Source organism: Pagrus pagrus, assembly GCF_965226575.1.
Source record: "Pagrus pagrus genome assembly, chromosome: 19".
NCBI lineage: Eukaryota > Metazoa > Chordata > Actinopteri > Spariformes > Sparidae > Pagrus > Pagrus pagrus.
In genome coordinates, this window is record NC_140203.1 from 17,341,808 (window position 1) to 17,365,457 (window position 23,650).

General features: G+C 39.6%; 1 protein-coding gene across 2 annotated transcripts in view; it reads left to right on the forward strand.

Annotated features, from left to right (window-relative positions):
* LOC311275330 (5-hydroxytryptamine receptor 4) overlaps positions 1-21,272 on the forward strand; it is a 43,130-nt gene extending 21,858 nt beyond the window's left edge. The window contains exon 7 of one of the 2 annotated variants that reach the window (XM_084383781.1): positions 18,109-21,272. In XM_084383781.1, the coding sequence (XP_084239907.1) occupies positions 18,109-18,202 (94 nt within the window). In that variant the 3' untranslated portion in view covers positions 18,203-21,272. Of the gene's footprint in view, positions 1-1,523; positions 1,625-18,108 lie in introns of those variants that run through there. The other variant, XM_084383782.1, reaches the window with a different exon arrangement.
* Positions 21,273-23,650: the final 2,378 nt, after the last annotated feature.

Below are 23,650 nucleotides of genomic sequence, written 5' to 3' on the forward strand. Positions count from 1 at the left end.
GTTTACCAGAAAAAAAAAATGGTAAAATGAATTTGATAGGTAAATCACTCCATTTTGGAGCATAGTATGTACTCATGTTGTGGATATGTAGTCTGCTCATAGGTTTTTTTCTCTTTCTGTCATATTTCATTAAGAAACTAATGATCTAAGCTAGGCTTTAAAGGTAGAATTCAGACTTTAGTCCATGTTTTAGCACACATGCAGTGTGTTTTGTAGATGTGCATAGTTTTTGAACTACCTTTAACTTTTAAGCATGTGCAGTAAGGAAGCAGAACAGTATCAGCCGGGGAGGAGGACGTAGAAATATGACGACACAGACTGTAATAGCATGAAGCAGGTAGGATAACAAACCAGCAGCAGCAACATTACGATTAGAGGGGCTGAGAGTGAGAGCTGGTCATCTTATAAAGGCTTATAAAATTAGTTTAGTAAGCCGTTAAGTTTGCCTTCTGATTAAAAGAACTGACTTCATTCTACAATCCTCTAATATCAGAGCAGACAGGAGCATGGGCTGCTGGTGTTAGCCTATAAAAGCAGTGGCCAGGTAATGAAGCAGTGTTCCTATTTGATGATACGCCATCTATGACAACTGGTGATATATGAGGGTCTTGAAGGGTTTTCCTATTTCATATTCACTTTTCATATTCTCGCAGTCTCCTGTAACTCTGTTCTGAGGGGGCAAGGAGACACTTTAAAACGAGCAGTAGGGGTAAAATCAGATATGGGATTGAGCCCAGGTGTATTAACCACGCAGTGTGCCTCTAGTGATATCAGTGTCGCTCTGTTGGTCCACCGCTTTGGTCAAGACTGAGTAGCTTTGTTGTCTTTTCATTTCATGCCATCACCAGGTTGAAATTTGTATTTGTCTTGCTTTTTTGCCCCTTGTAAAAATACTGACATCCCCATTAGCCTTACAGCAGCTGTAATCTGTGTTTTTAGTGCGTGATAACACGCTAAACTTAAATATAAAGCATGAGCAGGTTAACACTGACATTAGTGTTTATCCTAAAGCACCACTAGGACTCAAGTACAACCTCACCAAGCTACTAGCATGGCTGTAGTCTTTTAGTCTTGTTTCTTGATTACTACATTTGACCCAAAGTTGTATTTAACAACTGAACATAAATCCGCCCATTCACAGACTTTATTTAACTATCATTATGTCTTGTGTTGTTCTTGGACTGAAAGGATCTTAGGTGCTTTTCTATGAGTACTATTCCTGACTATAAACTTTATTGCCTTTGTAGTTATTACTTTTTGTGTAGACACCCACTCAGTTGTTGTTAAAGATATGAGTCATGGAGTTACAGTTTTTTGAGCTTAGAGTCATCTGAGGTGTTGAACGATTACTTCAGCAGGGATAGATTGAATTTTTCCAAATTTGTCTTTTCTACAGATCAGAATATTTAATTAAATGATAATGTACAATGTCACGATAAAAGTCCAACAGTCTTTTTTTTTAGCAGGATTTCTGTTGACGTTAATAGTGGTGATTTATTTGACGTCTGTGTTTGTGCTCTCAGCTCCTTCGAGTGGCGATGATTGAGGAGGTGACCTGCTTGTGTCTGCACTGTTTAACTTTAACACAAGTACTTCACCGCCGCAGAGAAACAGAGGCAATCACATAAGCACTTACACACACACACACACACACACACACACACACACACACACACACACACACACACACACACAGAGTCAAACACAGCTGATAAATTCATTTCTACAAGATGTGTACAAGCACAGGCATGTGAGTGGGACCCTCCGATATTGTTTCACATGACACCCCGCACGCTTCTAAATGTGCCTCCTTTTTTATTGCCTGTTCATTAGTAGTGTGGTTTTTACTGTGCGTATGTAGTTAGTGCAGAGGAAACCTGCTGACCTGACCTTCTTTGCTGCAACTTGTATAATGTGTGTATAGTCTGTGTGTCTGTTTCTGTGGTGTCTGTGTGCATTTTTGGGGCTTTCTGTCTTTGTGTGTAGGAAACAGAAAGACAAACAGTGTTAACTCCAATCTGATGTCCTCTCTTAAAAACCGTCTTGACAGAAAACAGACTCAGACAATCAGATTAAAGCCGGCAGGATACTGGAAACTGAAATTACTGGGTGAATCCTGTTGAATTATTTTGTCTAGGTGTTTAGGATGGAGTGGGTAGGTGGATGGTGTGTGTGTTTGTGTGGGTGTTTCTCATATTCAGCGTCCTCTTGTCTTTTATTTATTTATCTGTTTTTGAGCTTGAGGGCACACATGCTAAATATAGGTCAGTGGACCAGATAAAAGGCGGTCAATAACTTAACTGTTCTTTTTACGCAGCCATTGATTGTTCCCTTCACAATTAATAAGTAGTGGTCAGTCCACCATTTTCGTCTGCTTCATGAAACCATTTTATTCTGTGGTCAGCAATAGATTTCGAGTTTCTACTGAAGCCTGGCTACAGATAAATAAAAGTCGTTTTGTGGCAGAGGAGTATTTCCACTTGGTTCTTACCATATTTTTTAAGGCTGTGAGGAATGGTTACTTTCTTTATTGATTAATTAAATTGTTTGAGTCTATCAGTTTCTTGATCAATTGATAAGTTGTTAAACCAAAAAATGTCAGAAAATGGTAAAAAATGAAACCAGAAAATATTCACATTTGAAAAGCTGAAAACTGAGAATGAGAACTGAGAATTTCTTCTGAAAAAAATGACTAAAAACTATTGTGTTTTTGTTGACAAGCTTGCAAGTTTCATGTCTCTGCAAGTTCCTTTTACTGAAAGCACCTCAAACAGTTAGTGCCGACAGGGCAGGAAGACAACAGAAGACCTCAGGATACTGTGGAAAATACTTGGTAAAACCAGCATGATCCCATAAACTTAAAATAAATACAAAGCTGTTCTTCCTCTTATTCATCCAGTATTAATTTGTAACAGGACAATTCTTAAATCTTTGAATTAATCCTATTGTCTTGGATGTCTTGGCATCGATAGATAAGTGTGTGGAAGGTTTTAAAAACAAAATGTGTTGTGAGTTTTGGCTTATGATTCACTACACATTCCTGCATTCCTGAAACAGCATCAGCGTTTTCCACTCTGAAATTCTTGAGGCCGTTATCCTGATTGGTCCTAACAACAAACAGACAAACACACACACACACACACACACACACACACACACACACACACACAGACACACACACACACACACACACACACACACACACACACACACACACACACACACTGTAGTGGCTCACAGCTCCAGCAGTGGATAGTAGACACTTGTTTGTGATTAGAGTCATAACAAAGACCTTCTGTTGTGCCCACTAGTAGAGAAAGTAGAGAAGACATATCGACCATCTGAAAGAGGTTAAAGCTGTTGAGTAAATACAGTCGCACCGTCCCCCGGGTCCTTGTGTTGCTCCAGTCAGAGGATAATGTACAACTTTGTTTTACAGTAATTGCCTTTTTGCTCCCTATTGGCACATTTACACAAACATGACGAGCAGACAAATTGATGGTCATACTGCTGATGTGACACTGGAAGGAACCTTCTATATTGTTATGTGGAGGAGGTGGACCAAATAATTGGCTTAGCTTGTATTAAAGTTTAGCTGTAGTTAATTCAACTAGATTGTCGTTTGTGGTAAAGCAAAAGGTACACCTACTTGCACCTTTAATTACCCCATGAAGGACAGCTGTGTTACACACTGCATTTGAAATTCAGAAATATTTCAGCATATTTCCCCTACAAAAGAGCGCTGTTGAGATATTATTGTGATGTGTATTATCTGTTATGTTTGCTTCAATACCAATCAGTTGTCCTACTTGAAAAATGTATCTGCCATTGAAAATAAACGCTCTTGGTATGCAGCTCAACTTAAGTTTTGAAAGATCTCCTGCTTATTCTTCAACATATAGGTGCATCACAGCCACACGTCTACCTGAAAATATGTAATTCAGCTGTCCTTTAAGCTATTACTTAGACAGTGACCAAACTTCAAACAAAACCCCTTATTACGGAAAAACAAAATGCATCATCAGCAGTACAATGACTGATTCTGTAGGTGGTTAAAAGTCGGGACTGTAAATGCTTTGTGTTTGCCTGAATTTTCCAAGATGAATCTCACTTCTCCTCTGGTCCTCTGTAGTTTCTCTGTGATGCTCTCAGCTATGTCATCTTACCTCCTTCAGAGCAGCTGACATCAGTACCTCAAACAGTGTGGGCTGAATGTGTGAGCTCGAACTCATAAATAAAATGGGAGTGAGTCAAACAAGAGTGAAAGGTGTTGATTTTGACTTAATTTGCACATACTCGGGCCCAGATGACACAGGTAAACGTGTACGTTCCTTATTAAAGAAAAAGGTCGAGATAATAAAGGAGCCCATAGTTAGACATTTTAGGGATGCCAGGAAGTGCTATTATTATGCTTCCCCCAAGTGTCTGGTGAGAAAAATAACAAGCGATAGCTCAGAATGTCAAACTCTTCCTGGAACAGTAAATCAGGTACAGTGTGATCGTTCCTGACGTCACCTTCAACTCGGCAGAGATCACAAGTCCTGTAGAATCACATAAATAAAGCCAAGCAGCAGCGACTGTTATCAGCTGCGAACAATCAGGATGATTGTTATGTGATTCGACGTATCTGGCAGTCGATGCCAAAGCAAAGCACAGCTGTTTAGCAACTTGAAAACAGCAGAATTTGAAGTCTCTCTTGGAATGAAGGTCACGTGGGAGACGGGAAAGATGACTCTCAAGGCCCTGCCGCCACACTCAAATAGTGCTTTTTTTCCATCCTCAGTGTTTCTGTGTTTTGATTGTTGAGATAAGATAAAATATTCAGCTCCATGTAGGGAAATCAGGTCTATACAGAGGGGTTCAGCAGAAAAGGAGACTAATGAGCTTTGAGTGCAAAAATGTAATGCAAAATAGTTGTTGAAACGCTAAAATGATGAAACCAGAAAGGTATCCGACACAGCGTAAATCATTGTCGGGTTATATTAATGGCACACTCTAGCAATGTTTACACAATGTATATTGTGTAACTCAGACTGTCAAACTCTTCCTGTAACAGCTCCAATGATGTATATCGGTATGTATATTGTCCTCTGTCGCTCTTTGTCAAGTCCAAGAATAAAGTGGCAAAGAAAAATCTGTATAGTAGACAATTTTTTGATTCCATTGTGTTGATCAATTTAAAAGGTAATTTTGAAAGTCAAGAGAGTCGCATTTTGTTCCAAACGTAGTAAAGTACCATGTAGTTTTGGGTGAAACTGCTCAGTGAGCTACATCTACAACACCAACGTGGCTGTCACCGTGGCACATTTCACCTCTTTCTTCTAGAACGAGGAATCAGTAAGTGTTAATTGGAACGTCACTGGGTCTCTGGGTGTGTAGTCTTTCACAGTATTATACTTGCAAAATTATCTTTTAAATTGACAAACATCATTTGTGTAATTCATGGAACAATTCAAACCAGATCAATGATCTGTCTCTCGCCATCGACTCCTGTGTATTTTTTTTTAAATAAGGTTCTGGAGTGGTCCACCAGAAGGGGCAGGACTCTCATACATCTTACTATGCAACCCCAGTGATGATGTCATCAGGGCTGTCTCAGATTGGACTTGAAGACTACTAAACCGAACCAGCCTGTTTTAGAGACTGTAGGTTTGAAGTTTGGAAGACATCAATGTTGTTGTAACCCTAATGCCTCTCTTTTGACCTAACCAAGCCAGTGGTCTAACAAAAAGAGGCTGTCAAGTTGCATTGTGGGATATGTAGGATCCAGATGGACCTTGACCCATACTAGAGACTAAAAGGCAACATTTTAGCCTATGGTACTTTTATTTTGACAGCTCTGCCAATCACAGGCTGTCTAACTTTATTGAAAATAAAATACTAAATGAGCAGAGTGCACCTTTAACATGCTGTAAACAATTGTAGGCTCCTGTCAGTAATCGGAGACAGAGCTGTTTTCAGTCTTTTGGGGCAAGTCCGAGTCTTTCAACGCCAAGGTTCTTGTCCAAGCTTATACAAAACCTGCCTGTTGTTGTCGTTTTCTAAACTTGAACTATTTTCCATTGAAGTCTCGAGGCAAATCAAGCCTTAAACACGTAATGTCGTGAAAGTCAGGTCACCTTCGGTCTCTTTTCTTTTTTTAACTTAAAATTAGTCTTGGAGACTAAGACTAAGCCGCTTCTCATCTTGGGAAAATAGTGTCCCAAAATAGATCTGTCCATCTTGGTTGAGGATTCGCGGTTTCATCCTTCAGGATTGTGTGAAATTGGTGTGATTTTAGGCTAGATGATCATCCTCCGCTCTCATATGGTTTATCCTTCACATCATCAGGAGAGGAGTGTTTAACCTTTCTTGTCCCAAGATGCCGGAGCTGAGCACTGCCAACATCATTAAAAACCAGGAACCTTGAGTATTATCACTCCTCCTCCTCAGATTGTGGTTGTCCAGGCTGCATCCCTCTCTGCAGCTGTGAAGGTGTGTAAATGTATGAATGAGAAGCAGGTCACTGGTGAAAAAGAGCATGTTTTTTTGCCCACAGACACAGTTTGGACAGACAGGCCGGAGAAGTGTAAACACTCCAGTCTGTGATTTATTATGAGACTTGTTTGATTTATTATTGTTTGATTGAAACCTAAAATCCGCCAGCTGCTCCTCTCTGATTCTCACTGTTTTCTCTCTCTCTGTCTTATTATTACTCAGAAGGTTTTTATCATCTGTTTCTCTACTTATTTTTTGTTGAAAATTGGTGTGAAATATTTGTCTCGTTACTATTGTCACTCCTCTCTCTTTTTCAGCCTGCTACGTGTCGTCTTTTTCTTTCTTTCTCTCTTTCCAGGTTGATCTTTTTATTTAAAAAAAAACATGAAATTTCTTTTGAAAAGAAGAGTTTGAGCATTTATGCCTTGAATTTAGAATAAAGGGGGAAGAAAAGGAGATTAATTATGTGCAATTAAGTTGTCACCAGGATGTCCCTGACTTTCTCATCTTAAGCTCTTAAAAAACAGGATTCATGTCTATTGTCCTATTTTTAACTAGAACAAAAGGATAAAAAAGGAAAGAAGGGAAAATAAAATATGAAAAAGTCGCATCTAAATAATAAAAACTAAGCAGCATAATAAAATAACCAGAGACTTGGGTTTAGGACATCAGTTGCTGTCATGTCTCTTCCTCCTCAGTTTTAGTCTCAGTTTGGATGCTCTGAACTCATCTGTGATTGTAAATGAAACTCATCTCTCCGTCCGTCTCTGTCACTGCTCTCCTGTTATAGTAACATTGTTTCCTTGGTGACAAATTGGACCATGAATGGACCCACCTGGGCTAATCAGCTTTATGAAATTCAATTAAGGAAATCTTTTTTCTGTCAGGGACAGAAGGCTTGTTTTGTGCTTGTGTTCTTTTCATGATTTTAGGTACTGAAGACCTTCTGGGTGTTTAAATGATAACATACTACTCGCCGGTTGCTTTAGTTACATGCTTGCCAGCTATAAATGGCCTGGAAAATATAAACAGAATGTTAATAAAATCTAAATAAAAGAAACAAAATAACAATGCACATTCAGCTACTACCTATTCGTGCTTTCAGATACTGATTAATATTTACAATAGGCCTGTTTCACAGAAGAGCAGGAAAAGCACAGGTGGCTGAATTCTATTAAGATGCTTGTTATTCAGGATCCTGGTTGGCCGGATGTAGCCATCATTCATGTTATTAGTTACACCTGTGAGTTTCCTACTATGAGCAGTTGAGAAACAATGGCTTAATTATACATCCACTAGATGGACGCAGAGTTAAAGTCCAAAATTCACTCTCCTATTTCCTCTTGTTTTGGTATCAAGGGTTATACAGACAGTGAACCGTGGATTTATAGAGGTTCACGGCCCAAAAATCAAAACAATTAGCTAAAAGATGCTGAAATGCTCCGTAGAGTTAAGGTGGACTACAGAGTCAGGCGATTGATCACACTTAAAAAAAAACCTTGCGGTCATGATTTACTTGTATGTACTTTTTTATTGTTGTAATTATCAGTCTAATAAGAGAAGAGGACAGGAGTTTTTAATAACACCATAATGTTCATCTCACCACAGCATTTTCAGGAAAATGTGTAGAATTACATTTTTGCTGCACATAAAAATTAAGAGACTGTCCTCAAATCAGTGTCTGACAACACACTTGCCATGTTTTGCTGTAGAGCTATAAACCCACTGTGCTTCCTAATTTCTTATTTGGATCTATGGAGATGTCGAATAAAAACTCGAGCTCTCAATTATCATTTCTGCGATGTAAAATTACTCAGGAAATTCAGAGTATTGCTAAATAAGAAAAAAGGATGCTAACAGTTAGTCACTCGTTCAGGCATCCAACTTGGTGATTTGTCAGACTGCGATGAAAGTCCTTCAGACTTGTGAAAAACACATGCAAAATCTGATAAGCAGAATGGCAAGAAATGTGTTGTGCACATTCATGCATTGGTGAAAAACAATTGAGAAATAACACAAATAAGATACATGTCGGAGCTGATAGGCAAACAGGAACACAATGTGCAGCACTGTGTCACGAGCAGATTACTTCTAATTGATTTCACAGAATATCAAAAGAAGATGATCCACAGCCAACCCTCCTCCAGGACTTCACCTCAGCTGAGAGTCGGCCTCACAGATAGATACAGCTAAAAACACAACTGAACAGGAAGATAAGTTCCAACTTCATTTCAGCACCTTGAAATATTGTGATTAAACTTTGCATCAGAATTCTTGCCAGGCATCCGCTAGGGCTTCTGACGACTTCCACTATCTCGGTTTTCCATCGTTCTGCGAGCAGTGTTGGTCCCTTAATGTTATGTTTGCAAATTCTGCACTCTACAAGTTTTCAGCTGATGTCAAGAACAACACAAGGTGGATACATACTGTATGTGAGGATGAGTAAGGGCGTGATCACACCAGCAAAGTATCCAAACAAGTCTGGTAATGTCAGCGTTGTTGTATTTTGGTGTGTTTGGTTTCATTAGATGCTTACAGCCTCATTTTTTTTCTTTTTTTTCGCAAACTTGGACTTGTAAGCAAAAATCCCATGAATCATAAGCAGTTTATTAAATGGCCAAAGTTTTGATAACCTGATTTTAACATTTTGGCAGCGAATGGATGAAACACATCTGATGATTCACTTTATTTCTGCTTAGCTTTCCAAGCACTAGCACCTGCTGCTTATCACGTTAGCATCCAACCCTTCTGCTGTCCATAATCCCCTGTGTTTTGCAGTTACTTTCTGTAGTTGTGTGCGAATGACGTGTTTATTTCTGTATTTTTTTCGCTGTCGTTGCTTTTTATTTTTGTAAACCTTGGGGGCAAGAAAGCTGCTGGAAACAGAATTACTGATGTTTCAAAGAGTTGCAGAGATAGTAGTAGGTGTGTGCATGTGTGTGTGCATATATAGTGGGAAACTATTTGGTCTTGTGTCAGGCTCCCTTCTGACATTATACAGCGTATGTTCAACTTTACAGTGGAACAATCGAGTTTCACTGGTGCTGTCAGAAGTCTCTCTGTCAACCTGTTACTGCTGGCCTTCTTTTAGCTTCAGGTGAATATCACATACTTTACATTTCTCCGTCCGATCAAAAGAGAGAAAAATAACAGACCCATGTCTGATACAGATAATATGACGGCTCAGTTTAAATCACACATAAACACTGGCAGTCAGCAAGTGCATTGTGCCGAGCTGATATTAAATTCAGGGATGAGGTTCAGGCTTTCTTAGGATTTGTTTGTTCATTTGTTTTCAGCGCTCTGATCATGTGTTTTTACTTTAAACTCTGTCTGCAGAGCACACTTTTCCCCCCAAGGAGCGGTGAAGATGTACAGTAATTCAGGTCAATTCAGATCAGTTAAATTGTTTTCTAGAAAATTGTTTGGACGTTGTGTTCTCAGTTAGAGCTTCAGTAGCCTCTCCCTACATAACAAACGTGTCATGCGACTTTACTGTCCCTCGTAGATGCTTCGTGACCTATAAACCCTGTGTGTGTAAGTTTGCTGTACGTTTTTTATAGGTTGTAAAATGTAAAGTTAGTTATAGTTGGGTAGAAGTTGTAAGAGTGATGGATTTACTCAGCAGTAAAAAATACAGACATAAGGACACATAGTGAGAAAACAGGAAGACAGTATGGCTGGGATAGGGGGCAGAAATATCTCTGTAAACAAAGATGGATGTCTATATCTGATGTACAGATTATATACTGTGCTTTGTTCACACTTACACAAGCAATTACTTTTGCGTGACAGGTTGATGGTACACCATTCCAGCACAGTTTAGCAAATAGTCTCAAGTCAGTGTGTGTGTGTGTGTGTGTGTGTGTACTGTATTTATTCAGGTAAACTTGATGGTGTATTTTAGAAACAGCCAGCATTTCACACAGCTCAGTTTAGCCTCAGCCCTCTGCTGTCGGATCTGAGCTGCTCCACTCTGTTGTCGTGCACTTTACTAAAATCAGTGAAGCCTCTGAGGAGAGAAAGAGCACTTCTTATTTGCTCTCTTCCTTCAGATTCTCTCCTGCCTCCCCAAAGTTTTTGCGTGCTCTGAGCCCTCCAGTGAACCAGACATTTAAAGAGTTTTTGTAAAAAAAAAAAATTGTTTTGCCTCAAGTGTTTTTCTACTATTTGTTTCCTTAGCAACAGCAAGCAGGTAGGAGAAAATGATGAGCAGTTTTTCTTAACTCGTAGGTTAGTCATTGAAATGATTTCACTCTAATGTAGTTGAAAGAAGAGACAGAATAGCACGTGACAGAGTTAAATTATAAAGGATATTATAAAGGATTATAAAGCATTTTTTTCCACCTGTGGAAAAATTGCCCAGGGTAAGTGCTGTCCATGTTGAAGAGCTATGCTGCGTGCCTGGAAATGTTAACAAGAGCACTCTTTTTTACCTAGCAGTGACATTACTCTTCTTTTTAACAAGTAGTAGATGATCTAGCTGCAGCATTCCGACATTTTTTATGACGCAGATGCTCCAAGAAACCATGCAATGTAGAAAAACTAGACCAAAAAATTAATTGAGAAGTTAACAAACACAACCTTTAGGGAACAACAGGCACTACATTATAAGCTCATTGAAAATCACCGGAACTTTCTTCCTCTTTTGACTCTTTATTTGTAGGAACATAGGGACTGCACTCAACAGAATTCATGTGACTAACTCTTTCACTGCTACTGTCGCTGACCTGCAGAAATATGGATAGATTTGGAAGCCATCAGAAATTTGCGTGGATGAATCGTCCCTTCATAGCTGTCATATCCGCAGTAATCTGTCAGCGCTGATGTTGGATTGGATGGATTTTGGCTGCAGACAGCTTCTGACTGTTGAGGTTTGGCCAAAAGATTGAATATAGATAGTCGTGGATATTTTTTCTCATATGTGCTTTTTGTCTTGAGTTGTGATCGGCCAGTAGTTCTGCAGTTTTTAGAGCTCAGTCCAACGTTTCTGCTGCAGCCAGATAAAACTCCAGGCTAGGCTGCATTACAATCACTTTATTTTATTTTAATTGAGTTTTATTAAATAAAAACTATCAACACTCCCGGGTATAGATTGATCTAGCGATTGGATTTCTGAAGCTATGGGAAAGACTGACTGAAGCTGAAGAAGCAACTTTCAATAAAGACCATACAGGTGTTATAAACATATAAACACCTGTGTAAAAAACACAACAGCTATCAGGTGATCCATCTGTGAGCAGGAAGTGAGATGGTTTAACTTCAATGGGATGGAGGGAGATCAGGACCAAAGTCAGTCAGATTAAATCATTTTCGTTCTTCTCTAACAAAACAAGCTCTGTTTGGAGAAAGGATGGAATTTTCTTCTTTCTTTTTTTTTTTATGCTATATGATGGGAGTCAGCACTGAAGCACAGAGATACAGGCAAAATTAGTCTCACATTCAAAACAATCCAGGCACTCGAAATATAAGAAAATGTAACAAACAAGGAAGGATCTGTTAACAAGCCTTTATCATAGTGGTTAAACATGTAAACATGTTTCAACCTTTAGGTCTAAATATCACATTTGTTATAATAAATTCTATATTGCTATATAGCAAACGCAAAATTAATTTTGTGTAATTAATTAGTGAAGACTGACTTATAAGATCTGTGTGGAGATGGTGTCCAGTCATTGCGTGAAAAGCTTCCTTTGTTGTGTGTCTGCTGCTGTGTAATCCGCAGCAGAATAGCAGGAAACCAAATGCAGAGGGTGTTCTGTCCTAGAAACCCAGATCAGGATCACAAAAAGAGGCTGCAGGACACCCGTGTGGATTGATGCTAGAGCATGCAGTACGTGGTTCAGTCGGTCAGTGTCAGAGTTTGTTGTCAAAGACGTGTTTGTGCACACAATTTTAATATTAAAGGCCATCTTGACACTGTGTGGTCAGTATTTATTCAATTTTCTGAAGAGCAAAGACACTTCAGATGAGCATCTCGGGTTTCTCAGATCATATTTCCATCCTTTATCACTTTCTGTCTTCCACTTACTGAGCTTCTGGAATAAAAGGTTCACACATAATAATGCCAAAGTGATAAACTGCTATCAACTTATTGAGACCTTGTTATCACTTTTTATTTCTGGATTTGTTTTTGTTTTGCGTTTGTTTACTGTGCTCAGTGAAGCCATAGTTTTTGACTGATGTCCTGTCGTGCTCTTGATGTTTTCATTCAGTTTGATCTCAGGATGAGAGATGGGAAATCTTCAATTTGGAATGACGTGAGGTTTTGGAAAGAAATGTCTCTGAAATCAGGCGTTGCCTGGAAGAGAGAAGCATCTATCTTATGCTTTTACCATAAGGAGCAAAAGCTAAATTTAGCGAGTTGGGAGGAATTGACATTGTTTATAGTGTAGAAAGCAGGAGAAGTAAAAATCTGGGTCTCTGATAGGCTGTAATGCATTATTAATATGGTCAGATCTAACATGTCAAAACAAAAACAAATCTAGTTTAATATACAGCAGGGTAACAACTGGTCACCTTGCCATATTTTGATATATTGTCTTTTTGTTTACCGGAGGTAGAGCTCTTATATCAAAGCAGAGTGATCACTTCCTGTTTCTGTGTTAAGATAGTGGTGCTTAGCGGTCAACACGGTTCAGGTGCTCCTAAATTATAAAAACTAGATCTCAGAATACTTGGATTTCACTTATTAAGTCGATCTGTCCAACATATTTGTTGCGCTGGAAGCACTGAAGCCTCGCTGGTCCAGATTCCAGAGTATCAGAATGAATTCACGCTGCCAATTAGCCAGTGAATTTCCCTCGGGTGCTGGAGCCGTCCAAGCTAGGTCTCAGTCTGTACTTGTCGTTCTATTTCTAGTTGTACTTGAAATATTGAAGGAAAAAAACGTGCAGATTGATTCCCTGTAAGTCTCGCTTTCACTATGCTATTCAGTCTGAACCGGGCTGGTTGCTATCCCTGGGTAACGGTGGAGGGAGACAGGAGCCAGGCTGCTAGCAGTAGCCATGTTGCTAACATTGTGTGTATTTCTGCTTTAAGTTAATGTCTTAATTTATTAATTGAATGATAGTAGCAACTTTTTTGACATATACCAGTTTGTGACTGAAATTACAATACGATAGGTCTTTTTGCTTTAGTTAATGATCATGTTTACTATACACAGCTTGTAATTAACACATGTGAAACCTTCAGTATGGTCTCAAAGGTGGTTAGAAACTAAACAAAACTATCTCCTCCAGTGATATCTGCCAAACTGGTCGAGGAAGGCTCATTCCAGTCAGTCAGGCATAACACCACCACTGCATTCATGGCCAGCCTGCTCCGCTGCGATCCTGTGGGAAAACACAGCTTATCTGCCGTCCCCATCAGCGCTCCCTCCGAACAACTTCAGCTCCCAAAGCGAGGAGATAAGAGCGAAATTTGATTATTTAATGTCCCTGAAAGATATTAGCGCAAAATTAAACGAATACAAACCTCTCCTCTATCTCGTGTCGATCTCTGTTGAGGTCACGTTACGGATCAGGTGATGTTTTGTCACAAGTCACTTGCTGCACGGGACAGCGAGAAGGCAACTGGGAATTTTTGCATTTGGAGAGCTGGAAGAGGAAATATGAAAGGGCGCGTGGGGGATGACTTCTCATGGGGTCTGAAAGCGATAACCTGATTGTACCTGAGACATTTCTTCTCGTAAATGACATGCAAGCACAGAGATTGTTTCGATAAAGTTGCTTGTACAACACACGTATTAAGTCTTGGAATAATAATTTATGATGTTTTAATATACTTGAGCCATGCACGAGTCCTGCACAGGGACTGTGGCTTAGATACAGTTACAAAAATAGTTAATGCAAAGACATTTTAGAATCAGGATTTCATGAGACCTTGTGGTGGGAAGCGCCCTTTATTAAATTCCCATTAAACCTAAAGTGAGGGACTTGTCTTCAGTAGTTTAAAGGTTGTATTTAAAAAGAAACATTTTAAGTAAAAGAATGCAAAACCTTTGTCGTTTGTCAAATGTCCACATTTAATACCAAGAGCAGCCCATCAGAAAACAATCACCAGCCTGAAGCAGTAGAAACATTGGAGCCAGCATACACAAACAACCGCGTAAACAATAAATAAAACAATAAATATCATTTCAAAAACCTTGTCTGAAATGCCTGCTGCCAGTTGAATTCCCCTCTTTCCCCCAAAAGAACAAATCCCTTTAAAAATCAGATGAAGGAGTCAAGGAGTCCTCCTTTCTCACGATCTTTTCCTGCACATCTAGCTTTTTGATGCGTGTTTTGATCGACTGGAGTTCAGCCACAAATCAAACTAACTGGCAGATAACAGCAAATCTGGCAGCGTACAGGCACCAGATGCAGTTCGGAACAGCAAGTTGAATACACGACCTGTACTGGGGCTGTTTTTGACTGGCCTTTTATTTCTGAGAGCTGCTTCTCAGGCACTCAGACATGAGGTGGGAGGACTGAAGAAATTGTAACAACATTAGTTATTTGATGGCATCGAATGTACAATTCAATTTAACGGTTTAACTGTCCATTGCTGCAGCACCTCTATTCACCCTCTGTCTTCTGAGCGATGCCGTCTTTCGACAGTTGAATGCTAGAAATACGTTGGGTTAGCATCAGCAGTAACTTCAGAGTGAACAGTAAAAAATGAGGTTGACATCAGTGAGATGGAGGCAAGTTGAATCCATCACAGAGATGGCGGACCCCGCCACAGTGAAAACCACAACATAAAGAGGACCATAAACTGTGTCAAAAATGGGTTTCATGTCATGAAAACTTTCAACTTAAACTCTCAGTGTTTATCAGCTGTGCAGTCGTCACCCCTGCAGTTCAGTTCAGGATCAGTTGCTGTGTATATAATCAGAATGGAAACAGAAACATATTTGAGATCCCCTTGAGAGAAATTAGTAAAATCCCACAAGTTGGTTCTCATCTTTGTCCTTCAGACCACACTGGAGGATTCATTGATTTTTACTGACAGCTGACGAAGCCTCACAAAAATGTTTCTCTTCCCTTAAACTAAACAAAATGACGAACACTTCCCAAAGTGCACATGTATTGCAAGATAAATCCCTCTCACCTTTCCTTTTTTTTTTCTTCCTTCCAGCTGGACAGTGATGAAGCAGAAAGTGAGACAGATTAGAGGAGACACAGGAGGGAAAATCTCTGGTGGGAGTTAACCACTAAACTGTCTGTGGACAAAGCGTTAGCCTGCGGTTCCTTCATGAAACTGATGTTAGAAGATTTGATTTAAGTTGTGGGAAACTTCCAACACACCCAGCCCCCCTCTCTTTTTAAATGTTCTGTTACGGGGGGAAAAAATAGCTGCTTTTTTCAATGACATGACCCAAATTTAAGCCACACTGCTGCTGCTTCACTGAGCGTCTGAGGGAAGATATGTGCAGTAATATATTTAATGTGTATGTACTTGAAGTGTCATATATCATCTGATGTGTGTAGTCAAAACGTCTGCTTAGCCCTCGCAGATTAGATTTAAGGATAACATGTTCTTGTTTTGCTTATGAACGATACCATATATGTAAGTCCAGCAACGTGACCCGTATCTCAACTGAACGTGAATTCATTTATGATGATAAGAAGTATAAACATGTTTATCAGTGCTATGTCAGTCTTTTGGTCAGACTGGACATCTGAATTTAAAAGTGAATCAATCTTGAGCCGCCGGATGAAACTGAATCCAAAACGCTCCCAGATGTCGAGGAGAGCATTAATTTAACGATGCTTAATGAATGATTAAGTTTGATCTCCATCCCTACAAAGACGTGTATTTTTCACATGATGTCAATCAGGGTCAGACCTCTGGGATGAGGAGGGTTTTGCTTTGTCTCATAAAGAGCAATAGTCGGGGAACAGAAAGGGATTTTGCAGGAGGGTCTATTTAAGGATTCCTGCGTTACAATCCAATTAAAATAAACTCAATAAACATTTAATCTTCCTCAAGGCAGTGAGACAGCTGTTGCTGGCACAGGTTTGTTGTTGGTATTTGTGGTCCCAAAGCGAGGCTGCCAATATTCTGTTTCAGACTACTCAGTTACTCATGTTGAAGAATGCAGTGCAAGCCCTGGATTCAGTGGATACTCGGGGTATAATGTCCTCTGAACCCAGAGATTGGCACACTTTACCACAAACATAACACTGCTTCTTCTCAGAGTCACATACAGACAGCGTATACACTAAGCTAAAGCTAATGCTTTATGTTTTGTCGTATGATGTTTGTATGATGAATCATTTTTTAGCATCTCATCTTCGCTTGGTGTGTAAGAGTGTCACGCTCGCCCCACTGCATTGGAAAAGTTGCTGCAATTGCAATTTCCGCAAACTATATTGGCCAGTTTAAATTAGTTTTGTGTAAGCATCAATGTAGGGTTGATTTTTCTTTTTTTTTTTGTAATCTGGATGCCTGTTTCCTCGGATTTCCTCCTCAGTGCTTCAGGCTGCTGTTGTCTTACGCTGATCCCTCCCCTGGTGGCTATTCTCATCCACGACTGTGTGACAGACAGACAGAAAGGCAGAGCGAGCCGTGTTTGGACAGTAAACAGACTGGCTGTACAGAAAACACACAAAACAGAGGAGCAGAAGTTAGAGAACATTTGTGTTTATATTTCCCCCGTCACCTCCTCACCCTGGACATGCCTCAATGTGGGACTGTGTGTGTGTGCGGTCATTGTAGTAAATGGTCTGATAACAGCTAATCCTGGGGATTTACCAGAAGGAACCTACCCGGACTTCCGTTCAGGTGTGTTTCTGATTGTGTGTGTGTTTTGTAGTAGTGACGTGCTCATGAGGTCCTGCAGTCTGTACACAGAAGGATTAGAGTTTTGATTTGTCCCAGGATATATTAACTTTATTTACATTTTAACCAAAGACACACCGGTGTAATTACTCTCCGTTCTCTCGGTGAAACCCTCAACTAGTCCTGTACAAACGTATACAGGACAAATATTTGAAATGACTGCATTTGTCACAATGTGTCGTACCTGTGTGTTTGAAACATTTAAAACGTCATGGCTACCATAAAATCATGGTCAAACATCCACTCGGGTTATACACAAATACATTTTGCTTCTGTTTTCTCGGGTTCAGTCTGGTTGGTTGTAAACAGACCAGTGAAAACATACAGTAAATCACTGAATACTTTCCTTCTTGCCATGTTAACTATGTGGATATTTAAAAGTTGTGCTTACTAAATAAACTGTCACTGAAAAAACAAATGCTAAAATGTCCTTTGGCCATTTTAAACTCTAACTCAATGCTAAGCTCCCTCCTCTTCCTCTATCTTTGGTGAGGACTTTGCTGCCTGCTTTGAGAAGAATGTGGACAGTGGTTCCCAGTCGCTCTTTATTCATTTCCCATGCCTCCCTCTTCTTGTATTCCCACTGACTCTGCCACAGAAGCTCTTCTCTGCCAGCAGAACTATCATACAACTGTGTCTTCCTGGACATTAACCTCAACCTCCCAACATTTTCCTACAAAACAAACTAATCAGATCTTTATTTGATTGTTTGAGACGGATTTGAGATTATTTTTCACGGGTCACTTTTGCCTTTAAGGCTTGATTTAAGTTAACTAAATACGTCTCTGTCTCTTTTTTCAGGTTGTCCTTCCTGCCAAACCGGAGCTACAGCGACAACGGACGGACGATACTGGCCAACGAGCAGGAGTCCCAGGACTCTCTCGGACCACTATGAGGATGTCTTCACAGAGCTGTGTGGGGGACCTTTGAGATGGTCTGGTTCTCAACAGCCGCTGTAAACTGACCTGACCTGTTAATGAGGATTACCTGGATATTCAGCTATGATCCAGCATCATCATTGACTTTGCTACACGTATGATGATGCTGTCTGGGGTAATTCAAAGGTTAGAGGCATCAGACAATTACTGACAGTCAAATCTGACTCCCACGGACTCTGAATGAGAAAGGAATGATGCATATTAGTGCTGAATTAACCTAATAGTTGTAGAAGACTTCTGCCAATGTTTCCAGGTCTGTACTCTCCCACAGATTTCCCAAAACAAGAGCAGACTACAAGGCAAACTGTGGCCAACATGATGGTCGAAGCAAGAGGTCTCATCTGCTTTTTTTACGCTCTATGATGACGTTCCATCATAGCGTGAAATCGTTTGGCGCCGCGTTGTGAAGGAGAAACATGTCATAACAGAGTAAACTGCCAGCTGGTCACACAGGTGACCGCAGGTCTTATTAGAGTCAAGTTCAGTTTATTGTACAGAAGTTTGTATTCTTGCCTTTTACAAGCATTGATGGCACACTGAAACTGTTGGATGTCAAAAGTGGACATTTTTTGTTAAAATGCTTTAGTTCATATTCGTGTTTCCCTTCGAAACACCAGTTTCTGAGTCTGAGGATGTGAAATTAGAAGTCTGTAAGTTTGTGATGAAATACAGCGTCATAAAAACCCTCCTATCATTGTGACGAAACACTTCCCTAAACCTGTCATGGCACATAAAATATTGTTGCACTTACCTCTTGACATCTGTCGCATCTCTGACGACACACACCGGTGAGTGATTTTGTGCTGCAGCTCTACATCACTGCAGCAAGGTGGAAAATGTAATTACCAGTGTTAAAATCACACTGCCATACGTGTATCTGGAAAAGTTGAGAAAAACTTTCTGGTCTCATTAAAGGTGGGCAAAAAAATTTTAAAATGCAGATCATGTATACCGTGTAAGAAAAGAAAATGCTTTGACTATGAAAGAATTAGACACCTTGAAACAGGAAGCATAGTTTTAGACACAGTAGCATCAACGCCATATGAAAACTCGTAAATTAGTTTGGATTTCACTGACCAATTTAAAACTCAGCAGCCACCATGTAAAGGAGGCGATCCTGCAAATGGATAGGTGATCCTCTGTCACACATGTATTTTATCCCAATTTGGCCTTTAAGCCCCTGAATAGTTTGTTTCATCATCATCATCACCCTTATTTAAAGTGTCTTTTGACACCGTGGTAAAACAATAAAACCCAATAGATACAATCCATAAGAGGTAACATCCATAAAAAAAAACAACACTCCATTCACATCGCAGATTTTAAATCAAGTATTTCTCAATAACATTCAGTATTTACGATTAAATAAATACTTTCTAAAAATAGTGTGTTTTTTTAGGACGCCGACACTCAATGGAAGAAGCTGACTGACACTTTCAGGGCCTCTTATTCTGAGACTAATGACTCCACTGAAAGAACAAATAACAAGTAATTGATACCCCAGGTGAAAAGAGGTTCGCTTTTAAATGATTTCAGGCTGTAATTCATAAGAAATGTGACATGATTCTGAGTTAACACTGCAAATATTTCTTTTTCTTTTCAACCTGAAAGGATAAGGCTGGAAATATTCTTTATTTTTCTTAGTGAAAGGACCAAAACCAAGAATCTGCCTGTGGCATATTTTCAAAAAAGACACAATTATTTCCTAACAGAGGTGGGCACCGTGTGACATTTTGCAAATGTTACGCTATGTTAATTAACTAAAAATAAACTGCAGAGGTCTATTACACGTGATGATTTTGGTCTTTTCACAGGGTTTGTTGACAATAAGAAAAATACAAAATATTCCCAGAATTGCATTCATTGCACAAAATAGCATCATTAAATTTATTTACTTTTCTCATATTGGGGAATATTTCAAACTAATTTAATATAACAAACAAATTACAAATGAAAAAATAAAGGAAATGAGACATTTGAAGATTCGACCCTGAAATGTTTCTCTATATCCCGTCATAACTTCCTTCAATATCTGTTTCATTGTCCAGTTGATGCTATATTGACTTCATCTTTTAATGGCTGCGGACTAAACCACCAACTCATGATATGCATTTTTTGGACATTTAGTCTCATTTCACAATTTTTTTTTTTTAAAGATTGTTACAAAAAATACATTTTTGCACTGACACACATGTTCTTTAGGGCAAGTTATATTTTTTTGTTCTCTCCACAGTGAACTTGAAAACTACGAAATCAAAACATTTTGATGAACTATTTTCAAACTCATGGAGGATATCAAAGGTCTGATGTCACTCAAATAAACAACAAGAGGCTTGTCTGCATTTTTCACTTAGTTGATGGTTGTGTTTTTAAAGCTGCATTAGGTGATTTCTGACCACTAGAGGGCAGAAGAGTCCAATATTCGCTCAACTTTAAGCTCTAATTTGGTCTCTATTCTCTTACCAGCCACTCATTTGTGCTCTCTGCTGTTTTGTGTCGGGCATGCGGCATATTCTCAGCATGTTCGAGCTATTTGTTTTGCTTGCAACAGCTTCCTAGCCAGGTGAGCCGGGGCGTGGAACAAGCAAAATATTGAGTAAAATGTGGCCAAAAACAGCTAAAATCAGTATAGAGCTGCAGGGCCGGCTGTGTTTCTCAGTGGGTTTGACAGCTTTAGTGACAAGTGATTTGATTCAAAGGTAGATTGAAGAATGTCTCCTCTGATGTTTGATGCTCAGTTTACATATCTGAACTCCGTCTGTCTCACTCTCTCTGCCAATCACATCACATATAGGAGACTGACACACTGAGGTGTGAAACCAGCTCGCCTACAGTCGTCACTGCGATCTGCATATTCCTTCTGCATCTCTGCCTCAGAAAGCAACAGTTAACTCATCACTGTTCCTTTTTTATTTGCCAAAACACAACTTCAACATCCGGCTTCAGAGATAAAAAGGTCAATGAATGTCTTGTTACAATGTGACAACCTTTAACAGTCCACTGCTCCCTGTATTTCATCTTTTATGTGTGTGATGGAGATGATAAATAAACAGAGAATTTGAGATAAAGTGATTCATTTCTGGGACAGAGAGTTTAGTTTCTAACCTGCAGCATACAAGGAAGATCCAAGATGGCAAACAGTTCAGATCTATCAGATGTACCATATTATTACCCCTAAAATTAACTTCATGGTCACCTGGAGGGTTAACTCTATATCGAGAACTACTGTCAAATACGGTGAATGCTCACATCTCTTTACATGATATTTTAAAGCAGTTTTCGCCATGTTAGGTGGGTAACTATTTCAGTCTTCACACACCTTCTGTTGATGATTTACACATCCTCACCTGAGCTCTGTGATGTGTTCCTGCCAGTAAAACCAAATGAGCATCAAGCGCAGGCTGATATTATCCCGTGTTGGCCTGAAACACATTTGAACAAGCCTTTATTACTGTTGGCTGTGGCAGGCAAGCGATTAAACACAAAGCCCCTCGTCAGGAAGCCCATTTGGTAGCAGTAAATGTGATTATCCCCAATCATTCCCTCCGTCGCTGCAAACAATCTCCGAGCTGATTTGCTGGGCCATTAACCAATCAGGAAAACTCCAGAGGAGGAATTCATTATTCCGTGAGCCCCTTCAAAACTCCCTGACTCCAACACAATCTCTGTGGGCTTACACTCTGTCTAAAGCATGAAGATCTCAAGGCTTTGGCCCATAGCATAGCAATGCCACAGCTGGACCTGGGTTTTCTAAAAGCGCCTCGGCTCCAAGATCGGTCTGAATTTAACAGAGGAACACACAATTATTTTTAACCCCGTAAGACAAAGATCCAGTATTTTATCCTTCTATGGGCTGCTACAAATTAGTCATGCAACTTTTTATTCCTGTGTGAATCCGACCTAATCGGCTCTTCCAACAGAAACGTCCACTGAAGAAACAATTTGTTCTAGGGTTTAAAATGTGATTTTCTAATAAAGCCTTTGAGGGGATTTATTACTTATCTCCTTCCATGTGGAGGTAAGAGGTCAGCCTCAACATCAAAGCAGTAAACCTGGGCCTGGCCGTTCAGGATGATTCCCAGAGAAAAGCTCAGGGAAGCAGATGTGAGCTGCTGTTTTTCATCGGAGGTGGGAAAGTTAACCAGACGTACATTTGCGAAGCCACAGTCTTCATCCCTGAAGTCTTTTGTTTTTGTAAAACTGAAAAATACTGTTTGAAAACACCTCCGATAAAGCATAAATCTGACCTACGTGTTGATTTCCAAGCTTCCTGGCTCGACATCTTCTTCGCCTCATCATGGTGAGCCAAGTCGTAATTTCTACCGTCGAGAATGAGTGATGGAGGAAAACACCCGCTGCTTCACTTGACATCAGGTGATAACAGCCTTTAGACAGCATAATAAGTGGGCGGAGCATTTCTTTCCAATGTCCAGCAGGGGGCGACTCCACTGGTTTCAAAAATTCCAATTGTATGTAAGTTTATGAGAAAATGACCCTAATTCTCACTTGATTTATTAACTCAGTTTCCTAATGAGTTCATGATCTCAGTCTGTTGTTTCAAGTCTTCTTCAATGAAACATGATGTTCATTTTGTAAATTTTGGTCCCATTTAGAGTGAAATACGCGATAAAACAGGGTATGCTTTAGGGCATAGCTACCTTGTGATTGACAAGTCAGTACCACAGCTTGTGCTCGAGTTCGCAGTTGGATCTAATCAGGATCAGCTCCACCCTCTCGTCAAAATATTGTCACTTCTGGCTCCAAACAGGATGCGGACAGAGGCTTCAAAACAGAAGTCCATAAATGGTGGCTCTGTCCACTATTTATGATGTCATCCACAAGGAGCCTTTCCCAAAAACTTGGACCAGCAACACTAAGGTCAATTTTTTAAAATTATTATTATTATCCAAAATCTTTTTTTGTAGTTGTTTTATAAGGAAAAGCCTGTAGAAGTATTTTCTCTGGGCTAAAGGTTGCCTGCCTTGTAGGAGACTGTTTATATTTATTCTCTGGAGGTCCAGTGAAAAATATCTTCAAAGTTTATTTTGAAAGTTTAAAAAAAGAGAAAGAAAAATAGGAGTATCAATGAGAACACCAAATCTCTGACTTGCTCCATCACATGGCAACTTATGAGGAGATACAATATGTTGGTTACATTTATTTAAAGGGTAACTCCACCAATTTTACATATTGAAGTGTGTTTACAGGTCTTGGGGAGTACTACTGCATAGGTGAATAAAGTAGTATAAAGCCTTTTGTGGCTCCAGATGAGGCTGCATGTAAAATATCAAAATAAATTTCATCCAGTGATGTGACTTAGTGACTAAGTTGCATTGTGGGTAAAGTAAGGCACAAGATTGTTGTGCCTACACTACCCACAATGCAGCTTAGCCACTGAGTGACAT